This window comes from Neopelma chrysocephalum, unplaced genomic scaffold (genome assembly GCF_003984885.1).
Source record: "Neopelma chrysocephalum unplaced genomic scaffold, ASM398488v2 Primary Assembly neopelma1_62, whole genome shotgun sequence".
NCBI lineage: Eukaryota > Metazoa > Chordata > Aves > Passeriformes > Pipridae > Neopelma > Neopelma chrysocephalum.
Genome location: NW_020897719.1, coordinates 9,559,258 through 9,576,566, shown reverse-complemented (window position 1 = coordinate 9,576,566; position 17,309 = coordinate 9,559,258). Strand labels below are relative to the sequence as shown.

General features: G+C 34.8%; 1 protein-coding gene across 1 annotated transcript in view; it reads left to right on the top strand.

The window, feature by feature from the left end:
• The window catches only part of CTTNBP2 (cortactin binding protein 2), an 84,173-nt gene that overhangs the window by 32,751 nt on the left and 34,113 nt on the right, over window positions 1-17,309 (top strand). Inside the window, 2 exon segments of the mRNA XM_027682156.1 lie at window positions 5,577-7,227; window positions 13,588-13,791. Coding sequence (XP_027537957.1) covers window positions 5,577-7,227; window positions 13,588-13,791 — 1,855 coding nt within the window.

Sequence of the window (17,309 nt, the reverse complement as noted above, 5' to 3'; positions counted from 1 at the left end):
AATGTATTTTTAGACCAACACTATTGAAGCCTTGAGGAGTACTGTTATTTTTGTTCTAACCTAAATAGTATAAAATAAATAATTTATTTGCATGCTATATTAGGTGGCCCTATTTCATAAATCAGTAAAAATGAGTTATAACTCTAAAAATCTTTTTTTGCATATTTTAACATTTGCTGCAAAAAGAAAATTATTTTGGAACAAGTATGTTGCAGGAAAAAAAGTGTCATGTTGAAGATAAAACAATGTCATTTTGAAAGTGAATGGTTGGTGGCATATATTTCACCAGTATGTAAGCCATATGTTCCTAAAGCATAGCTAAATATGAATATGCAGGGGAGAGTTTTCTGAGAAAAAAAGGGGGGAACAGTAATATAATAGACTAATTAGACCAGGTATTTTTGAATAATTAGAAAAAAAGTGCTTTCTGTGTGTTTAGTCATCCTCACTGGGTAGAAGATGAATAGAATGTCTTCTGCAGCTGTGAAATAGCTTTTTGGTGACAGTTTTACATGGATTTAAAAAAACCCCAAACAGCAAACATGCTAAGACAATTGACAAAGAATAGATTTTGGTAGTGATTGCTCTTTGGGAAAAAGTGTGCACACAAAAGTACTAGAAGTTGCTGGAAATACAGGCTTAAATTAAATCAGCAAACCTTTTCTTGTTATTTTAGCTCTGTTGTTTAGTTTAGTTTAAGCATCCTTGCTTTATTAAGACTTCAGAAAAACAGATACTGCATTAAAAAAATTAATATTACTAGACTTTATGTATTATATGTAAGTCTTCAAACAGTTTAGTGCAGAGAACTGTTACTTGTACTTACCTAGCACTTCTTTCTGAGAGCTCTTAAATATTAATTTTCTTTTTCATATGGTTTTTCAGTAAATTAAGGTTTTGGGAAGGAGATTGTCTCAGGATAGAAAAGAATGAACAAGCTTACTTATTCTGGCTGAAGAATGTATTGGAAGAGACCCTGACGTATTTACCAGGACAGTTGGATTAGTGTCTTGTTTCAGTGCATGGCCACAAGTCTCTTCTTGTACCTAAATTCTTCATCTGTGTCTGGCATTTAGTATATGGACAGATACATGCGCCTAAGATGGACTTACATATTGAGAATATGTCAGGGTATTGATATGTAAATTCAAATTGTCAATTTTTTTGGCTCAGGCTTATTACCAAAGTCTATATCTGTAAGTCTCCTTGTACAGGAAAGGATGCTCTTGTCTTTTGCTTTCTAGAAGAATATATGAGCTTTTTTTTCTTTAAATCTTAATTTTGAGGATTTGAAAACAAACCACATGTTGTTGAGCAGCTGTGTACGACTCTCTACAGACCTTATGTCTTCCTCTTTTAAAGCCAATAAGAAATGCTATTTGTGCAGGGCACCCTCCTAAACTCTTTGGATTTGTGGCAACCGATGATGTATCTTTCAATCATCTCCATTCATTCACAAACCATTCATTCAGTGTTTTACATTTCCTTACTTCCACATTTTTCTGTCTGTTCTTCATCTCTCAAATCCTTCCATGGAAGGGAGTGATGAAGGTGTTTTGAGGGATTTCTAAAGTGTTCGACAAAGTAGGGTGACACAGTGTAAGAAAAAAAAATCAACCTAGACAAATGTGACCTAAATACAAGCACCTCCTCCCTCGAAGAATGGTTCCTCCTTCTCTAAATGTGTGATGCCTCTATCTTCATGTTTGGAATTGCCTCACTGTCTCACTCTTACAGCAAATAATGAAGTGTGTCTACAGCTGTGTTTATTTTCTCTGGATATTACTGAACTTTAAACAGGCTCGGACTGAACTCTTATTTCTGGAGACTTAATATCTATGTATATAGTCATCTCAAAAGTATTCTATGAATAAAATTTTTATTTAATAACAAAAAACAAAATGTAATAATATGCCAGACCACAGAATCAAGGAGGTGCACAAAGGACTGTCACACATAGGCTTACCGTATACAAACACCTAATTCCCTGATGTCGTCTGCTTTGTGTTAAGTCTTCATCCTCTTCCCTCTCTTTGAATGCTTTTCTTGTAGCTGCTGTGGAAATTAATTTTGAGTTTTCCTGGGAACAAAAAACAGACTATCAAAATGATAGTTCTTGATTTATCGAGAGTTTGCTGGAAAGTTAATATTGGGATGCATGCTCAAAAAAAGACAAACGTGAGTTGGAAAAGGCCTGTTGATGTGATTTAGTCTAACCTTGTGCTTAAAGCAGATTATGATCAGCAGTACATCTGGTCATCTGTAAATTTGTGTTGCTTAGTCCTGAAAACCCCCAGGAATGGCAATACTGCAGCTTTTCTGCACTGGTATCTTTGTGAAGCACTTTTTTCCAAGACTGAGCCACTTCAAGGGCAAGTTTTCTGATAACCTTTTGTTATGGGGCCCCACTTGCCATTATTAAGGACAATTTGACTCTTGTCATCATTGTAAGGGCCCATCAAAAGGATCTGGTATGTTGCTGTTAGATCATTCCTCAGTCTATTTTTCACTAAACTATGCAAGCCAAGCTTCCTCAACATTTTCTCAGAAGGCATGCTGTCTCTCACCTTTGAAGGGCCTTTGCTGGTTAGTTCTTTGTGAATCACTGTATTTTTTCTCAGTATCCTTTTTACCCCTTTTCAAATCCTTCTTGGACACATTTCCAGATGTTTATATTACTGATATGTTTTAGTGTATGAATATAGTACATTTTGCAAAAATCAGGTTGTAGTTAGTTCATAAACTCATAAATAATTACGGCTAGTTCCAAATCTGTCATCTAAAGGAAAAAATGCAGCATAAATATTCAGAGGTTTTTCCTATTCAAGATGATGCAGCCAAAAGAAGAACAGGGGAGTGAGAAAGAGATACACATAGGAGACAATGAAAAATGAGGAAATAATGCTGCTTTTATTTCAAAATCAAATAAAGGATTTACATCTATATTGGGGATTATAATAGTATGGTAAGCTGATTTCATCCCAGCTATATAGTGAAATCTGCTTGTAATTATTTGAAAGTAATATAATTTCACAACAATTAACGGAAGAAGTGTTGCTGCTGATACAGTTTGTTTAGCAATGACTTGTAATGCCATAGCTTATTCTTCATATGTTTAACACTGTTTTGGGGGGCTCTGAGCAACCTGATCTAGTTGAAGGTGTCCCTGCCCATGGCAGGGGTGTTGGAACCAGATGATCTTCAAGGTCCCCTTCCCACCCAAACCATTCTATGATTCTATGATTCTCTTTTTAAGAAAGGGTGGATGTCGTTTGTGAAATGCTTTGTACAGAGTGTATTGATCAACCTGATAAAGCTCTAAAACCCCAATGGACCCCCTCCACTGCTAAACAGGTTTTGAAATATTTGAAGCCAAGATGATGTGTAAAATGCAGGTATCGTTTTCCAGAGTGATTTCTTCCTCTTAGTTCACTCTTTCTTACAATAATGGTATGATTTCAGGAAGAAATTTTTCTATTAGTAAAGTACACATCCCATTAATATTGCCATTACGTCTTTATGCTTCTTCCCATTCTTCTGAAGAAAGGAAAGAGGAACTTACAGTCAGATAACATGATTAGAAATGTTGGAAGATTGAGACACAAATTCATCTATAAGTGTAAATTCATGAAGGATTTATTTTTAATGTCATTTCACATCCCTCCCTCAAGTATCCTCTTGTGTTTGAATTCTACTTCAATGTGGGAAAAACTTATCCTGCGAACAATGAGCTGTCGCAGGTGGGATTTGTTTCTGTTACAACTGCAGACTCTCTCTCCCTCTTGTGCTCATCTTTTGATGGCATGAGTTTTAACTCTAGTCTATGGTATAACTGAAAAGTAGCAAACTGATATTTAAAAATAGTATTTATATTAGCTTTTGTGTAAATGCAGTTTAGTTAAAAATTAATTGTAGACACATGTACAATGACATGGAAAAAGCTTCCAGAGCTAAGAAATTTAATTTCCTTTTAGAAAGAACATGGAATAGTGTGCTCTAGCAACAGGCTTCTGAGAAAGTTATTATATTGTAATGCCTGGGGGTTTTTTATGCCTGTGTGTCTGTTTGTTTGTTTTCGTCTAGCAACCAAGACAATATTTTAAACTTTGACTGAGAGAGAAGATATTCCATAGTTATTACCTGTCCCCTGGGCCATCTTTTTTCCAACAGGATAGCTTACAGTAAATATATTCATGACACTGTATTGTCTTAAAAACTGAAATTAGTATCATTTTATTGTGACACTATAATCTGATTCTATAATCTATGATTCTTTTTTCACCTGTTGAAGTGAATCACTTATTCCAAGATCTTAAATGTACTGCTATTTGCCACAGCTTTTCTTAGATTTTATTTTTTGGGTATTGTGAAATGTGCTCATATTGTAGAAGCAAGAAACAGTTTTCTGTTGCAGTCAAAATTAATCGTTCATGTTTGTGAGGACTTGATTTATTTTTTTCGTAGGTACCTGAAAGAATTTTTCCAGAAAAGATGCCCACTTAGAAAATGGACTTTAGTGGTACAGATTTGAATTGTTTTTTCTCTATCACTGTCTACATAAACATCCAGTAGAACTGACAGGGCTAAACCAATAAAAACAGTACAGGAGAAGGAATGGTCACCAATATCTTGGGGTTTTGTTTGTTTGATTTTTTTATCAGTCATTCAGATTAGCCATATAGGAAGCTACTGCATCAGTATGCGAAGGGAGGAGCAGGAAGAAAGAAAATAATTTCTCTTTTATTTTTGACTTGTGTAAAAGTTTTCTTGGGAAAATTTAAAGTAATTTTGGTTACACTGTTATTAGTAGGTATTTTAAAAATGGTGTATTAACATATTTTTCCATTGCTTTTCTAGAAGAATGTCTGTGAGTAAAAGCATAAATGGCAGGCAAGATGAATTAGAGACAATGGCTACATGAATTAGGGGAAAAATTATTCTTACCCGTTATTTGCATTTTAGTAGGTAGTTTTTTTGATTCTAGCTTATAACATAATTTATACATCACTGATGTCAATGAGACTTTCCTCTATTAGTAAGTACAGGAAGATATTTGTGCCTGTGCCAAAAAGTTGGTCTCAGAAATGAGTGTCTTATTTAAAAATGTTAAAACAAGACGTAAGATACTAATTATGGTCATGATGAACTTAATCTCCTTCAGTTGGAGGAAGACCTAAAACCTAACCCTTTAATTTCTAGTCTCAAAGACTTTTCGCAAAGCTCATCTCTTGCTTCCATCTGGTTCCTTAGCTTAAAAGATGACTTTCTATTGTGTCTTATGTCTTATTTCTGGAGAACAGGTGGCTCCAAATCTCAGGAATCACAAGCATTTAATCACTTTGGGGAGTCTCTGTGTTGTCAATGGAGGAAAGTAAAGTAGTTTCTAAATTGCTCTTCAAAGGTGGCGCTCTCTTTCTTTTTCTTGTGGAAGATTATGTGCACTTGTGTTAGATGTCACAAATCCCTTCCTGGGTTCATTTTAGGCATATTCCTAAATATCCGTGTCAAGTTAATACTAGGTTATTATGGAAGTCTCTATCTTGTTAATGAGAATTATTTTCTGTGCTTTCTTACAGTTGGAAATGGAAAAATCTCAGTTACAGAATCTTGAGCTGGAGCACAAAAAGCTGTCCGCTTGCCTTGAAGAAGAACGTGGAAAGAATAAGCATGTAGTATTGATGCTAGTGAAAGAGTGCAAGCAGTTGTCTGGCCGAATTGTAGAAGAAGCCCAGAAGCTGGAAGAAGTGATGTCAAAATTTGAAGAGGAAAAGAAAAAGGCTACTGAATTGGAGGAGTCTCTTACAGCTGAGAAACAAAGGAGTACACAAATGGAAGCTCAAATGGAAAAGCAGCTGTCCGAGTTTGACACAGAGAGAGAGCAGTTGCGTGCCAAACTTCATAAAGAGGAAGCACACACCAGTGACCTCAGAGAAGAGAGAGATAAAATGATCAAAATGATTGAGCAATTAAAAAAGGAAAATGAAAGCAAAGCTAACCTTTCTCATAAAAATAAAGATAGGAATCTTGTTTCTGTTTCAGTTGAAACAGAAGAGACAAGTTTGAAAACTGTTGCCTGCCAAACAGATACTGTAGTGATGGACAGTAGCACAGAAAATGTTAAGAAGTTGCCTTTGACTGTCTCTGTAAAGCCTTCTGCAGTGACCCCACTTGTGTCTGGCAATATAAAAATGAATGTGTGTGCCAATGCAGCATTTGTGAAGCCTGTCATTGATAGGCAGTCTTCATCTAGTGAACTTGTCCCTCCTACAACTCCTGTTCTTGCACAGAATCAAAACAGAATTGAGGAAAATGGACCAAGTACAACCTCATCCCCTGATTTACCAAGTAGCACTTCCCCTTTTTCAAATAGTAATTCTCTTTGCACCCCTACCACACTGACTGCCACAGCTCAGAATTCCTCACTCACTTCGTCTGTACACAGTTTGCATTCACCAACTGCCAATACTACTGGCCATCCAAGCCTAAATCCACGAATCCAAGCAGCTAGATTTAGATTTCAAGCAAATGCAAATGATCAAGACCAAAATGGAAACACAACCCAAAGCCCTCCCTCAAGGGACGTATCCCCTGCTAGCCGTGACAACCTAGTTGCCAAACAGGCAGCTCGGAATACTGTTACCCAAGCTCTTTCAAGATTTACAAGCCCCCAGAGTAGCGCTCTGTCACTACCGGGGACGTCACATTCAGTGGAAGCTGGCACTTACCCCCCAGTTGGTAGAATGACTTTAAAGACTCCCAGTGTATCAAGAATTGACAGAGGAAACCCTCCACCTATTCCTCCTAAAAAACCTGGGCTTTCACAAACTCCTTCTCCACCACACCCACAGCTTAAAGTTTTAATGGATAGTAATCGGTCCCCAAATATAAGTGCAAAAACTGACAGCAAAACCGCGACCTCACCTCTTTCAAGTTCACCACAAGGAATCAGGGTAATAAATGAGGAAATTATTTCTAAGTCCTCACCTCAGCTGCCACCAAAACCTGCTATAGATTTATCTGTGGCACCTGCAGGCTGTGCCATACCAGCCGTAGCCTCATCTCAGGTGGGTGCCTGGCCTTCCCACTTTCCTGGACTGAACCAACCTGCATGTTCAGAAAATTCCTTTGTCATTTCCACCACCATTGCCTGTAGCTCCTCCATAAACCCTGTTAGTGCTTCATCCTGTAGACCATGTGATTCAGACAGCCTCCTGGTAACAGCATCAGGTAAAGGGATTGATATGCTACAAACTGTCTCCCTCAAAAATAACACTGTGGTTTTCTTATGCATCTCTTGTTTGCTTTATTTGTCTTCATGTAACTTTCTCTTTTTTACTTTCTAAAAGTTGAAATTTTCGTTTATATTTTTTCCACATTCCAGGGGTATCGGAATTCTTTTGCTGATTTAGTAAAGTTATAAATTAGTTTGCTTCCTTAAGGAGGTCTCCAAATTGAAGGGTTTTTTTTAAAGATAAAGAGGACTGATATTTAAAGTAAATAAGCTGCAGATTGTGTTATGTTAAATAATCTCCTTTTAATTTTTTTAATTTATTTTTGGTTAATGCTATTATTTTGGACTTCAAAATGCTTTCTCAGTCTGAAATTATGTTTTGAATATTACCTCTGCAGATGATCTTCCATGGAATATGTAGTTCAGTGCTTTGTGAATCTTTTCGGAAATAAGGCATAGCTGGGGCTATGGTATTCTGCTATGGCATTAGATAGTTGCACATTAAGGCATATAATTGCCTCAATAATAGTGCACTTTCCTATATATCCCTACATTCCTATAGAGTATGTTTCATTTTTATTTCTATTTTTCTATAGTTCTCCTGGGTTTAGTTGTAGGCTTTTTTAATACTCATGTATGGCATCTCACAGGTTTACTTCAACAGATATGGGCAAAAAAACTTTCCAACTTTGCTGTTGGAAAGTTAAAATCTAACTGTTGATCGTCTGGAGTCAGTGCATGTGTCTGCTACTCATTTTGCATTGTGGGGACTTCCTGGTGTGTCTAATCTGCCACCAACTTCAGAGAATCTTCTTGATGGCAGTTAAGTAAACAAAGGCAATACTGATCTACCTTTCAATTAATTGTGGGTCTCCTACATATCTTTTTGTCAGCATATTTCCCTGCTGGGATCAATAGCACTAGAACATTAGGTAGAAGCTCCTCTTTAGCTTGCACTGCAATGAGGAAAAGGAACATGCAGTTTTGGAACACTTTAGACCTTCATCAACATTGAACAACGTTTGAATTGTCTCAAACTTTCAAGAGTTATTCTCAATTCAGTTATGGTACTTCAGTCCCTCATAACACTAGTCCCTGCATCATCATTATCTGTGGGATATAAAAGCCCTGCACAGCTAATCTTCCATCACACAACTAACCACTTTCTCTTGGTAGCTGCACCACTAACTGATAAGGCAATTGAACTCATTCACAATTCCTGGGGAAGCTGTTCCAAAAGCAGTGTGTGGCAAGCTGGTATGTGCATATATAGGAGATTCCAGGGTTCTCGTTGTTAAGCAATTTTTATTCCCATTCCACTTCATTGAAGACTTTGTACCTGTATCAAGAGTAATCTAGTCATCCTTTTAACATTTGGTTGTGGCACCATACTGTCGGAATCCCCTCTCCTTTCTGAACTGTGCCATAAAAATATGAACTCAGAAATCTTACCCTTTCATTAGTCTACTACTTCTCAGAGTCAAAAACAATGGGATTTGATGACTGCCTTTTAGTTTGCTGGTTTTCATATGGATGTCCTGAATTTTCATCTTAAATTCCTATTCCTAGATGAATTGATTACCATGTCAGATGGGTCATTTGTCTTCCAGTATTCCAGGTATTTTCCAAACTTAATTTGCCTTTGGGTGCTATTAGGCTTCATAATGGAATTAAAACTTCTTTAAAAAAAGATAAATCTAAGATTTTATGAACATATAACAAATTACTGGCAAAATCAGCTCCAAAATGAATAGTTTTTGTAGACAAGAGATTGTCTCCTATCAGCGTTACGTTAGGCTGTATATTTCAGTTAGTATTACGTTAATTATATGATATTTGGAAATAATTTAGGATAGTTCTGGGTTATTCTTTAAAAAAATAAATCTCATACCTTAAAAATGAAATTACCAGTGCTTGACTTCATGACTCCATGTATTGTTATTGCTTTAGTTTGTCCTTCGAAGTATAAACTTTTTTCTTAGAAGAACAATCAGCCTTTTCAATAGGATTCTTCCCCCCAGAGAGTCAGTTTGTGTTTCTCACAAAATTTGTGACAGTTCTCAGAGACAATTCTCAAAGATAGGATTTTTGTCAAAAATGGTTAGTTTTTTAAAATTGTGTTGGTTTGTGTTAAGATTGCCTTTCTTTCTTTAACTCTCTTCGCTTGTTTTTGGGAGGGATGGAAATATTTGTGTTTGTTTAATTCCCTTACAGTCCTTGCTCTAAACATTTGACGCTTGTAGTAGTTTGTAAGCAGCACTGCTTTTTGTGATTTTTTGCAATTGCAGATGGGAAACATATCCCATGATCTAAAGTCTGCAAAGAAAGAGTGAGTAAACTCTACTTAGTTGTATGCTGTTATTAATATAGAGATGTCATTTTAGTATCTCCTTTACTGACTACATACAAACTCAAAGAACCTTAATATCTGTAATATTCAGGTAAATATTCAGGAGCTTCTTTATCTTTTACCCAAATTAATGCTTATATTTCATTGCACTTATTCTTCAATCCCATTTTATTTATATTTTTAAGGGACTTAATCTATTTTGGCCAAGTGTTCTGATAAACTGCAGAACTAAATACACTTTGAGCAACAGATGTTATGCAAGTATGGAAAGACATTTCCTTCAAAATTTTATGCTAAGAAAATAGTTAGATTTTATAAATATATATGGAAATAGATTTTTGTCTTAGAAAAGATAAACCAAATTTAATAACGCTGTTTTTGTTAAGATGATGTGGTCAGTAATGTCTGAATTCATGTCACTTATTCACTTTTTTCAGTTTCTTTTTTAAGTATGACTTTTCTTGAGGTGAACATCTAACAAACTACAAATACTGCTGAAACCTCCTTCCCATATGTGCGTTTTTGTGCCCTTTAGGGACAGATTCAGTTAGTTTTAATGATCTGGTTGATTTTAATCTGTTTTATTTACTTTATTTTTTAGAAAATGTTCAGAATTTCAAGTTTACTTTCAGTTAAAGCAGAGCACAGTGAAATCTTTTTCATATTTTGTTGTATAGTAAGTAGAGAGCTTCAATCAGAGTTTTTTAATATTTTTAACAACAGAGCAAACCAAATTTAACATATTAAAAGACATTGAAAGAATCCTTCATTTTTATATTTTTTTGTTTGTCAATAAGTTCATGCATCTTTCTTCTTACTATGGAGTCAGAAAAATTGATAATAATATAATCACTAAAGTATTTCAATTATTAATTTTAAAAGAGTTTCCTAGTTAGTTTCTTTAGGAACATATCAACAGCCTGATTTTCAGTAAGGAAGTGTCTTGGTTCTAGAAAGAGCAACTTTTAAGAGGAGCAGACTTAAAATCAGAGTAATGATCTTGTCAGTTATGTGTTCTGCTAAATAATAACTGTCATAATAACTTCGCTCACAGACGGGGCATTGTACCATGTGTTGCTCTTTTCATCCCTGGTGGGAAAAGACACCAGCTTTTGCCATTAATGTTAAGCAGACTGCAGGTAGAGAAATTACAAGGAACGTTTATGGCACGATTCAAAATCTGCAACAGTGTTTTCATTAACTTAGCAGTCTTTGAAGAGGTGCCAAAATGCTTCTGCTCTGTTTGGATTTCCACAGTTCAATGGCTGTAAGACCTCAAAATGGAAACAAATGTAGGCATTTGGATTTTCATACCCCTGGGATTTCTGCCTTCACTTTCTTCTTGGTTTTGTGCTTTCTATGTCACTCTTCAATTAAGTATATTTTTTTATTTTGCTCATTTGTATAAATTTGTAGAAATCAATTTATTCTCTCTGTACAATTGGCTTTGAAGATAAAAGTGGGAGGGGAGGTGAAGGACTGATCTAGGCTCTGAAATTAACCATCTCACATTCTGAAGCTGATGCCAGAAGCTGTTTTTGACTGTCCCTCTGCCTTTCATCACTGCATGACCTACAAGCTTTCACAGATGCTTCACATTTCCTAACTTTTTGCATCTGTAATGATGTGCCTTATTTATTGGTATCTTCTAATGTTGATGTATTTTATTGGGTTAATTGAACTTTATTATATTGCTTTACATTGATAATAGAAGCTAAAGTTATATTTATGTTATTACCTATTTTTTTATCTTTTTCAGTAGAAGGTTTGCATTTAATGGTAACCTAGTATAATGAATTTCATCACCGAATTGCAACATCATATTTTGCATTTCAAGAAGGTGAAATGAAACTTAACACGCCACATGAGGCATAAAAAAGTTCCTTTCATTTTGACATTTCTGTAAAGGATGCTTTAAAAACAAGCAAACAAATAAACAAAACACATCAAAAATATTTTCAAAAAGGAAGGGAACCCAGAAATACTATTCATATTACCAAAATTCCAGTATATCTTTGTTAACAAATGTTAGTAACTGGAGTGCTGCCCTGAGCAATGTCCACTGTCAGTTAACTATTACTAAGACAGTAGAAACTATGCAAGTACTATTTTAAGAACGTTTATATATGTATGTATATATATTTATAAATAGCTGCAGCACAGTTAGTTTCAAAGAATAACAAAAGATTGGAAAAATAAAACCACTTTTATAATGGAAAGGAATAAGAAAAGTTATTCTTTTGACCTTAGGGAATTTTGCCACTTAAAGGATGCAGTTTACTTTGTATATTGCTTATTGGTTTTTTTAATAAACTTCAAACCTCAAAATTAAAAATACTGGACAAGCAAATTTAGTAAGAATATTGATAGTCTGAAGTGAGCTTCAGAATTGAAGTTATATGAAGATGCATGGAGTTAACTCTGCAATTTATCATTAATTTAAAGTTGGATTTATAAGGTAACTTCATAGCTCTAGTGATGACTTCTTATAGTGAGTATCAAAAATGTAAGTTAAATAATAAGCTGATATTTGTGAAAATACTGCAAATGTGTTTCCTTTAGATACTAAACTAGTAAACTTAATTTGAATTGACAAATTTAGCTTACTTTAGAAACAAATATGAGAATGCTCCAAGCATTTATTGTTTTGGTTTTTTGAATTGGAATCAAGCTACATGTTCTTCATTGGTGCTGCTCAGATGAATGATGAATTCTTGTGTAAGTCTTGACATTAATTAAAATTTATCCAGATCTTACAATCTATGGAATTCTATTGGGCACTTCCATTTAATTTCGTTTTCCAAAATGTGAAAGAGATCATCATGGCATAATAGAGCTGCTGCCATGTACTATTTCTAGTTCAAGGTGTTGAAGCTTGGATAGCACTTGATCAGCTTGAATGGAGCTGAAGGTAATGCCCTGCAGCTCCTCTTCAGTCTTGGACATTGCAAAAACACATTAAAAGCTGCATAAAACTTGCTTTGTGTTGTCAGATTTCAGCCTCATATAGTAGCCTATTTGTGGCCACAGAAGCCAAAGTTACGTATTCAAGAGATAAATATAATGTGGATTTTCTAAAGGTAATAGTGAAAAAAATTATAAAACCCACCTTTCTCCATTTTCTCTTGCAGTCCTTGATCAAGGAAGAATGCACAAAATATTCCATGCCTTATGCAGCAAACTTCATATTCTTAACAAAGTCCCTACTAAAGCTGCTAAGTAATCAACAGCACATTTAACAACTCCTAAGCTTTCAGAGCCTTGGATTGAATATTTTTTGTTAATGGGGTGACTTGAAATCTTTCACTCATAAATTTTATATAACCTGTTATTCATTCACACTGGAGCATTTTATAATATATTGTTTAAGTATCACTGAGTAAAAGGAACATTAACTTAGGGTAGAGTTCAATAATTAATACAGTTATTTCTGTATTATTTGTGTAAATGATTTCTAAGGTTTTTTTCAAACTTATTGAAAGACACCTAAAGTCATTAAGGGCTCTCTGTGTGATTTATGTTTTTAACTGCAAGCGAGTTATATAAATATTAAACATATAAATACTAAAGTTTACACTAAGACTATGAGGAGGATAATATTTCATATGAAAATAAGTACTTTGTTTTGAAAACCTTTGTATAGGTACTTTTAAAAAATCTTCCCAGCCTATTGCAAATAAATTAAAACTTGTGTAAAACTTTTGTTAGTTTCTGAATTTGAATAATACAATTTTTTTTGAGACATCCATCTGCAGTTGATAACAGGTTCCACATTGACCTTTTGTAATGAAATCCCATTCATTTGCATTAACAAATGTCACCCCTGAATTCAGGTTTTATTTTTCAGAATACCTTCTAATGTGTAGACAAAGCATCATCATAAAACTTGTGCGAAACTAACAATTGCTGTCATTTTGAAGATACTTTTTAGCTTTTAAAAGAAAACAGAAAATGCAGGCCTTTATTTATGTGTCTTCCATCTAATTTCTGTTGCTTTAACTCACAGGCTGGTCTTCCTCCCTAACTCCTTTGTTAACAAGTGGTGGTCCTGTCCCCCTGGGTGGCAGGCCCACCCTTCTTCACCAAGCTGCTGCCCAGGGAAATGTCACTTTATTATCAATGCTGCTTAATGAAGAAGGACTGGACATTAATTACTCTTGTGAAGATGGCTATTCTGCCTTGTATTCTGCTGCTACGAATGGACATACAGGTAAATTATACTAAGTTTTATCATGGCATCCATGTAAAGTAGTGAAAGCTTATTTCATAAGTTTTTAATATTCAATTAGGTCAAATGCATGTTTCTTAAAAATATGAAATTGAAACTGAAATATATAGATTATATGACCAAAGTCATGGTATGGTATAGCATATATATAAGCAATGCTTCTGGAGGCAGAATTTTGTAACACAGAAAACATTTGAAAAGAAAATAGCTTGTGGTAGCATTCTACAGGAACATCCATTCTAATTCTCTACTCCTTTCCTGTAAAAAGCCACCAGATATCATCACCCCCTGTTCTGTGATGAACTAAAGATCTTTTGTAGCAATGGCAACTTGAAAGAAAGAACTTTCCTCTCCAGGGAGTAAGCAGGAAAGAATAGGTCATCACCAGGGTTTTGATCTTCTTCAACAGCAGTGAAAATGATGGAAGATATTGTCAGAATAGTGTGTTTCTTGGGAAATAAAATGAACTGTATTTTTGAAATAAATGAAATATCCTTTGTTTGTTCTCTAGGCTCTCCTGAGAAAATTAGCAGTTTTCTTTCTCTTCCCCCACTACCCCAACCCTCCTCTGCCTTGAACCTTTCAACAGTCAGTCTTCATGTTTTATGAATATATTTATGAAATGCAGCAAGTATGTTAGATATGAATTTCAGGGATACAAACTCCAAGTAATAATTTTCAGACTTTTAACATAAGGCTTTGAACAGCAGCTTCCTTTAGAAGTCCAGTGCACATTACTGTAGTTTTTTCTAATTATGTAAAAATCTCCTAGTTTCTCATACTGCAAGTAATATCACTGTGCTGTTTTGGACAGTAAAGATGAAATCCAGCAATACCAATGACAAAAATTCCATTAATTTTTAGTAAAGGCAAGATTTTGTTTCAGAGTAGAAGGTGGAACATAGTGCCATTAAAGCCACTGCTTTCAAGAGTACTTTGTGGTTTTATTTAACAAAGTATTTGTTAGTAACTTGGTTAGAAAACCTTGATCCAGTGTTCCAAATAGTATTTTGAGAAACTATTTCATAACTTTTCTCAGGTATTTTAAAAAAATAAAAGTAAAGTTAGGATACAAAATCCGTAGCTAGGCATATAGAGTATATTTTTTTGACATGTTCAGGGTTAATTTTGCTACCAGGCATATGGAAGGAGGAATTTTCCCTTTGCTTGAAACAATATATTTTGTCTTTGCTTGCTAGGCGCTATGGTTTATTTTGTAGAAACAGCTGGGCCTTTTCACCTGATAGATTCTTTCCTGTTGCCTAGATCTTCAAAACAGTGGAAAAGTCCTTTTTTTTTTCTTTTGCGCTTTTTTATTTTTTTTCAACTCTTTATCTGCAGTATTAAGAGTCCGAGTTTATTATATTGTGTGGATTTATTTTTCTCCCCTCACTGAAAGGATGTTCAGTGGATTCTTCTAGGCTTACATTGACTTATCATTGCTGGTGTTTGTGGGAGATCAAAATTGACCCAGTTCTTCTTTACTCATCTTGTATTCCAAAAATGTTTCAAAGAAAATACCCCAATTTTCAGTTACAATTACTGAGCAGCTCTTACTGACAGCAAAGGCAATTTGGTTTCTTGTTTTATTGTCAAAATTTCAAATACAAGAGGCACTCGGCAGAACTGTGAAAAGACAGTAATAAAAACAAACACATGCATATGCATCCTGTAATTGTTTAGTATCTTTTACTTTTTAAGATAAAAAATATATTACAGAAGTTACTCTTCTATTTATAGTTGACAGGATGTCAAAAATACTTTTGTTGTACAAATCATCACATTTTAGCAACTAAATTAATTGTATGAACTCTGAATTACAGAATCACCCAGCAGCAGTGTTGATGTCTCCTTAATACATTATATGAAAATTGATAGTAGCTTTATAATATTTTTGGAGGAAGATTTTTGTATATATAATCCTTTTTCATTACTTGCTTTTGTTCCCAAGTGCATGGATAGATGCAACAATTCAAAATGGAGACTTTTAAGAACAAGTTTATGTAAAAATATATAGGTTTAAGAAACAAAGAATAGAAATAAATATTATTAAAAGTTCTTTTCAATAGCTTTTTTTAACTAACCAGGTGGAAAGAAATTACATTTATTTAATTTAAGGGTAAAATAATTTATTGTTCAAAGTTTTCATTGTGTTGAGTAGGGTTGTCAGTGGTAAGTTTGTCTTTTGGCTGGGTTTTTTTCCTTAGAATCATACGATCACTTAGGTTGGAAAAGACCCTTAAGATCAACAAGTGTAAACATAAGACTTAACACATAAGCTTAACTTAGTGGGTGATGACACCATGATTTAATTTACTGTGAATGTTTTCAAAATGGAGTTAGTGACTAAGTGGATTTGGAGATTTCCAGGACCCTTCTAAGTCAACTAACCAGATTTTCCTATTTCTCCTGGAAAAGATTTGGCCAGAAGAAAAGAGTAACTCTAAACTTGGCAAGAGCAATCATAGTGAGTACCTTCCTTCAGAAACAAACACCATGTTGCAGACAGTGTGGGAAGAGTGAAAAGTGAATGATTTACACACATTTTCAGTGAAGAAATACAGTATTTGAGACATGTAGATAACTAGAAAATGGTAGAGCACATTGTAACCAGCATGGTGGCAGCAACTGTTGCATGCTCTCAGCCCGTTCTCTAGAGAAAATTGAATTACGCAAGAAAAGAGAGCACTGAAATATTCTGTCCTAATTAATCCTTATTGCAAAATATGTAGCTTTACTGCTTGTAAACAGTTGCCTTTTGAGAGCTGCAGCAGAGGATTTTTCCAGCTCATGAAGTTAATAGCAGGTGCTTTGTTTCTGACACACACTGTCCCTAATTCTGTAGGTCTGAGAGAGAGAACTTCACCCTAAAAATATACACTTTCTTTGTGTTAGAATGGACATGAGGAAACTGTTATTTTTATCATTTAACCACTAGATTTGGATAGCTGAACAGATTGCTTTGTCAGGCTGTCTTGGTTTGATCCATTAGCAAAGCAGAAGCCACTTCTGTCTGTTATGCACTTAACATGTACAGTAGTTCTCATAGCTAATAGATCTACATAACTGTATTGTGTTGTAAATCCTGACCATTCTCTGCCATGTGAGGTGGTTGAGAAAGACAGAATGAAACAATAAAGAGTTCCTGAACCTGAGAGATGTGAAGAGAATAATAATATCCTTTGGACTCAGCTATGTGCTAATCATATGCATTTATGGTATAATTGATTCTCTTCTGTCCTGAGTATTTGGAGGCTGTGGCACCCTGATTGATAGGAAAAAACTGGAAAATGTGGGAAGTAGAAAGGAGTGAGGTGCAGAGACATACAGCTACACGGAGTCAGCTTTGTCAAGCCACCGGATGTATCTGCATGGTGTTTGCCAGCACTCTGGAAGAACTAACTACCCAGCTGTGGTGGAGAGCAGTAAAGTCTCCAGGTGTTTGTGCTAATTCATTCCATGTTTTGCTTTTATTTTGACCAAAACCTTTAACTTAGTGA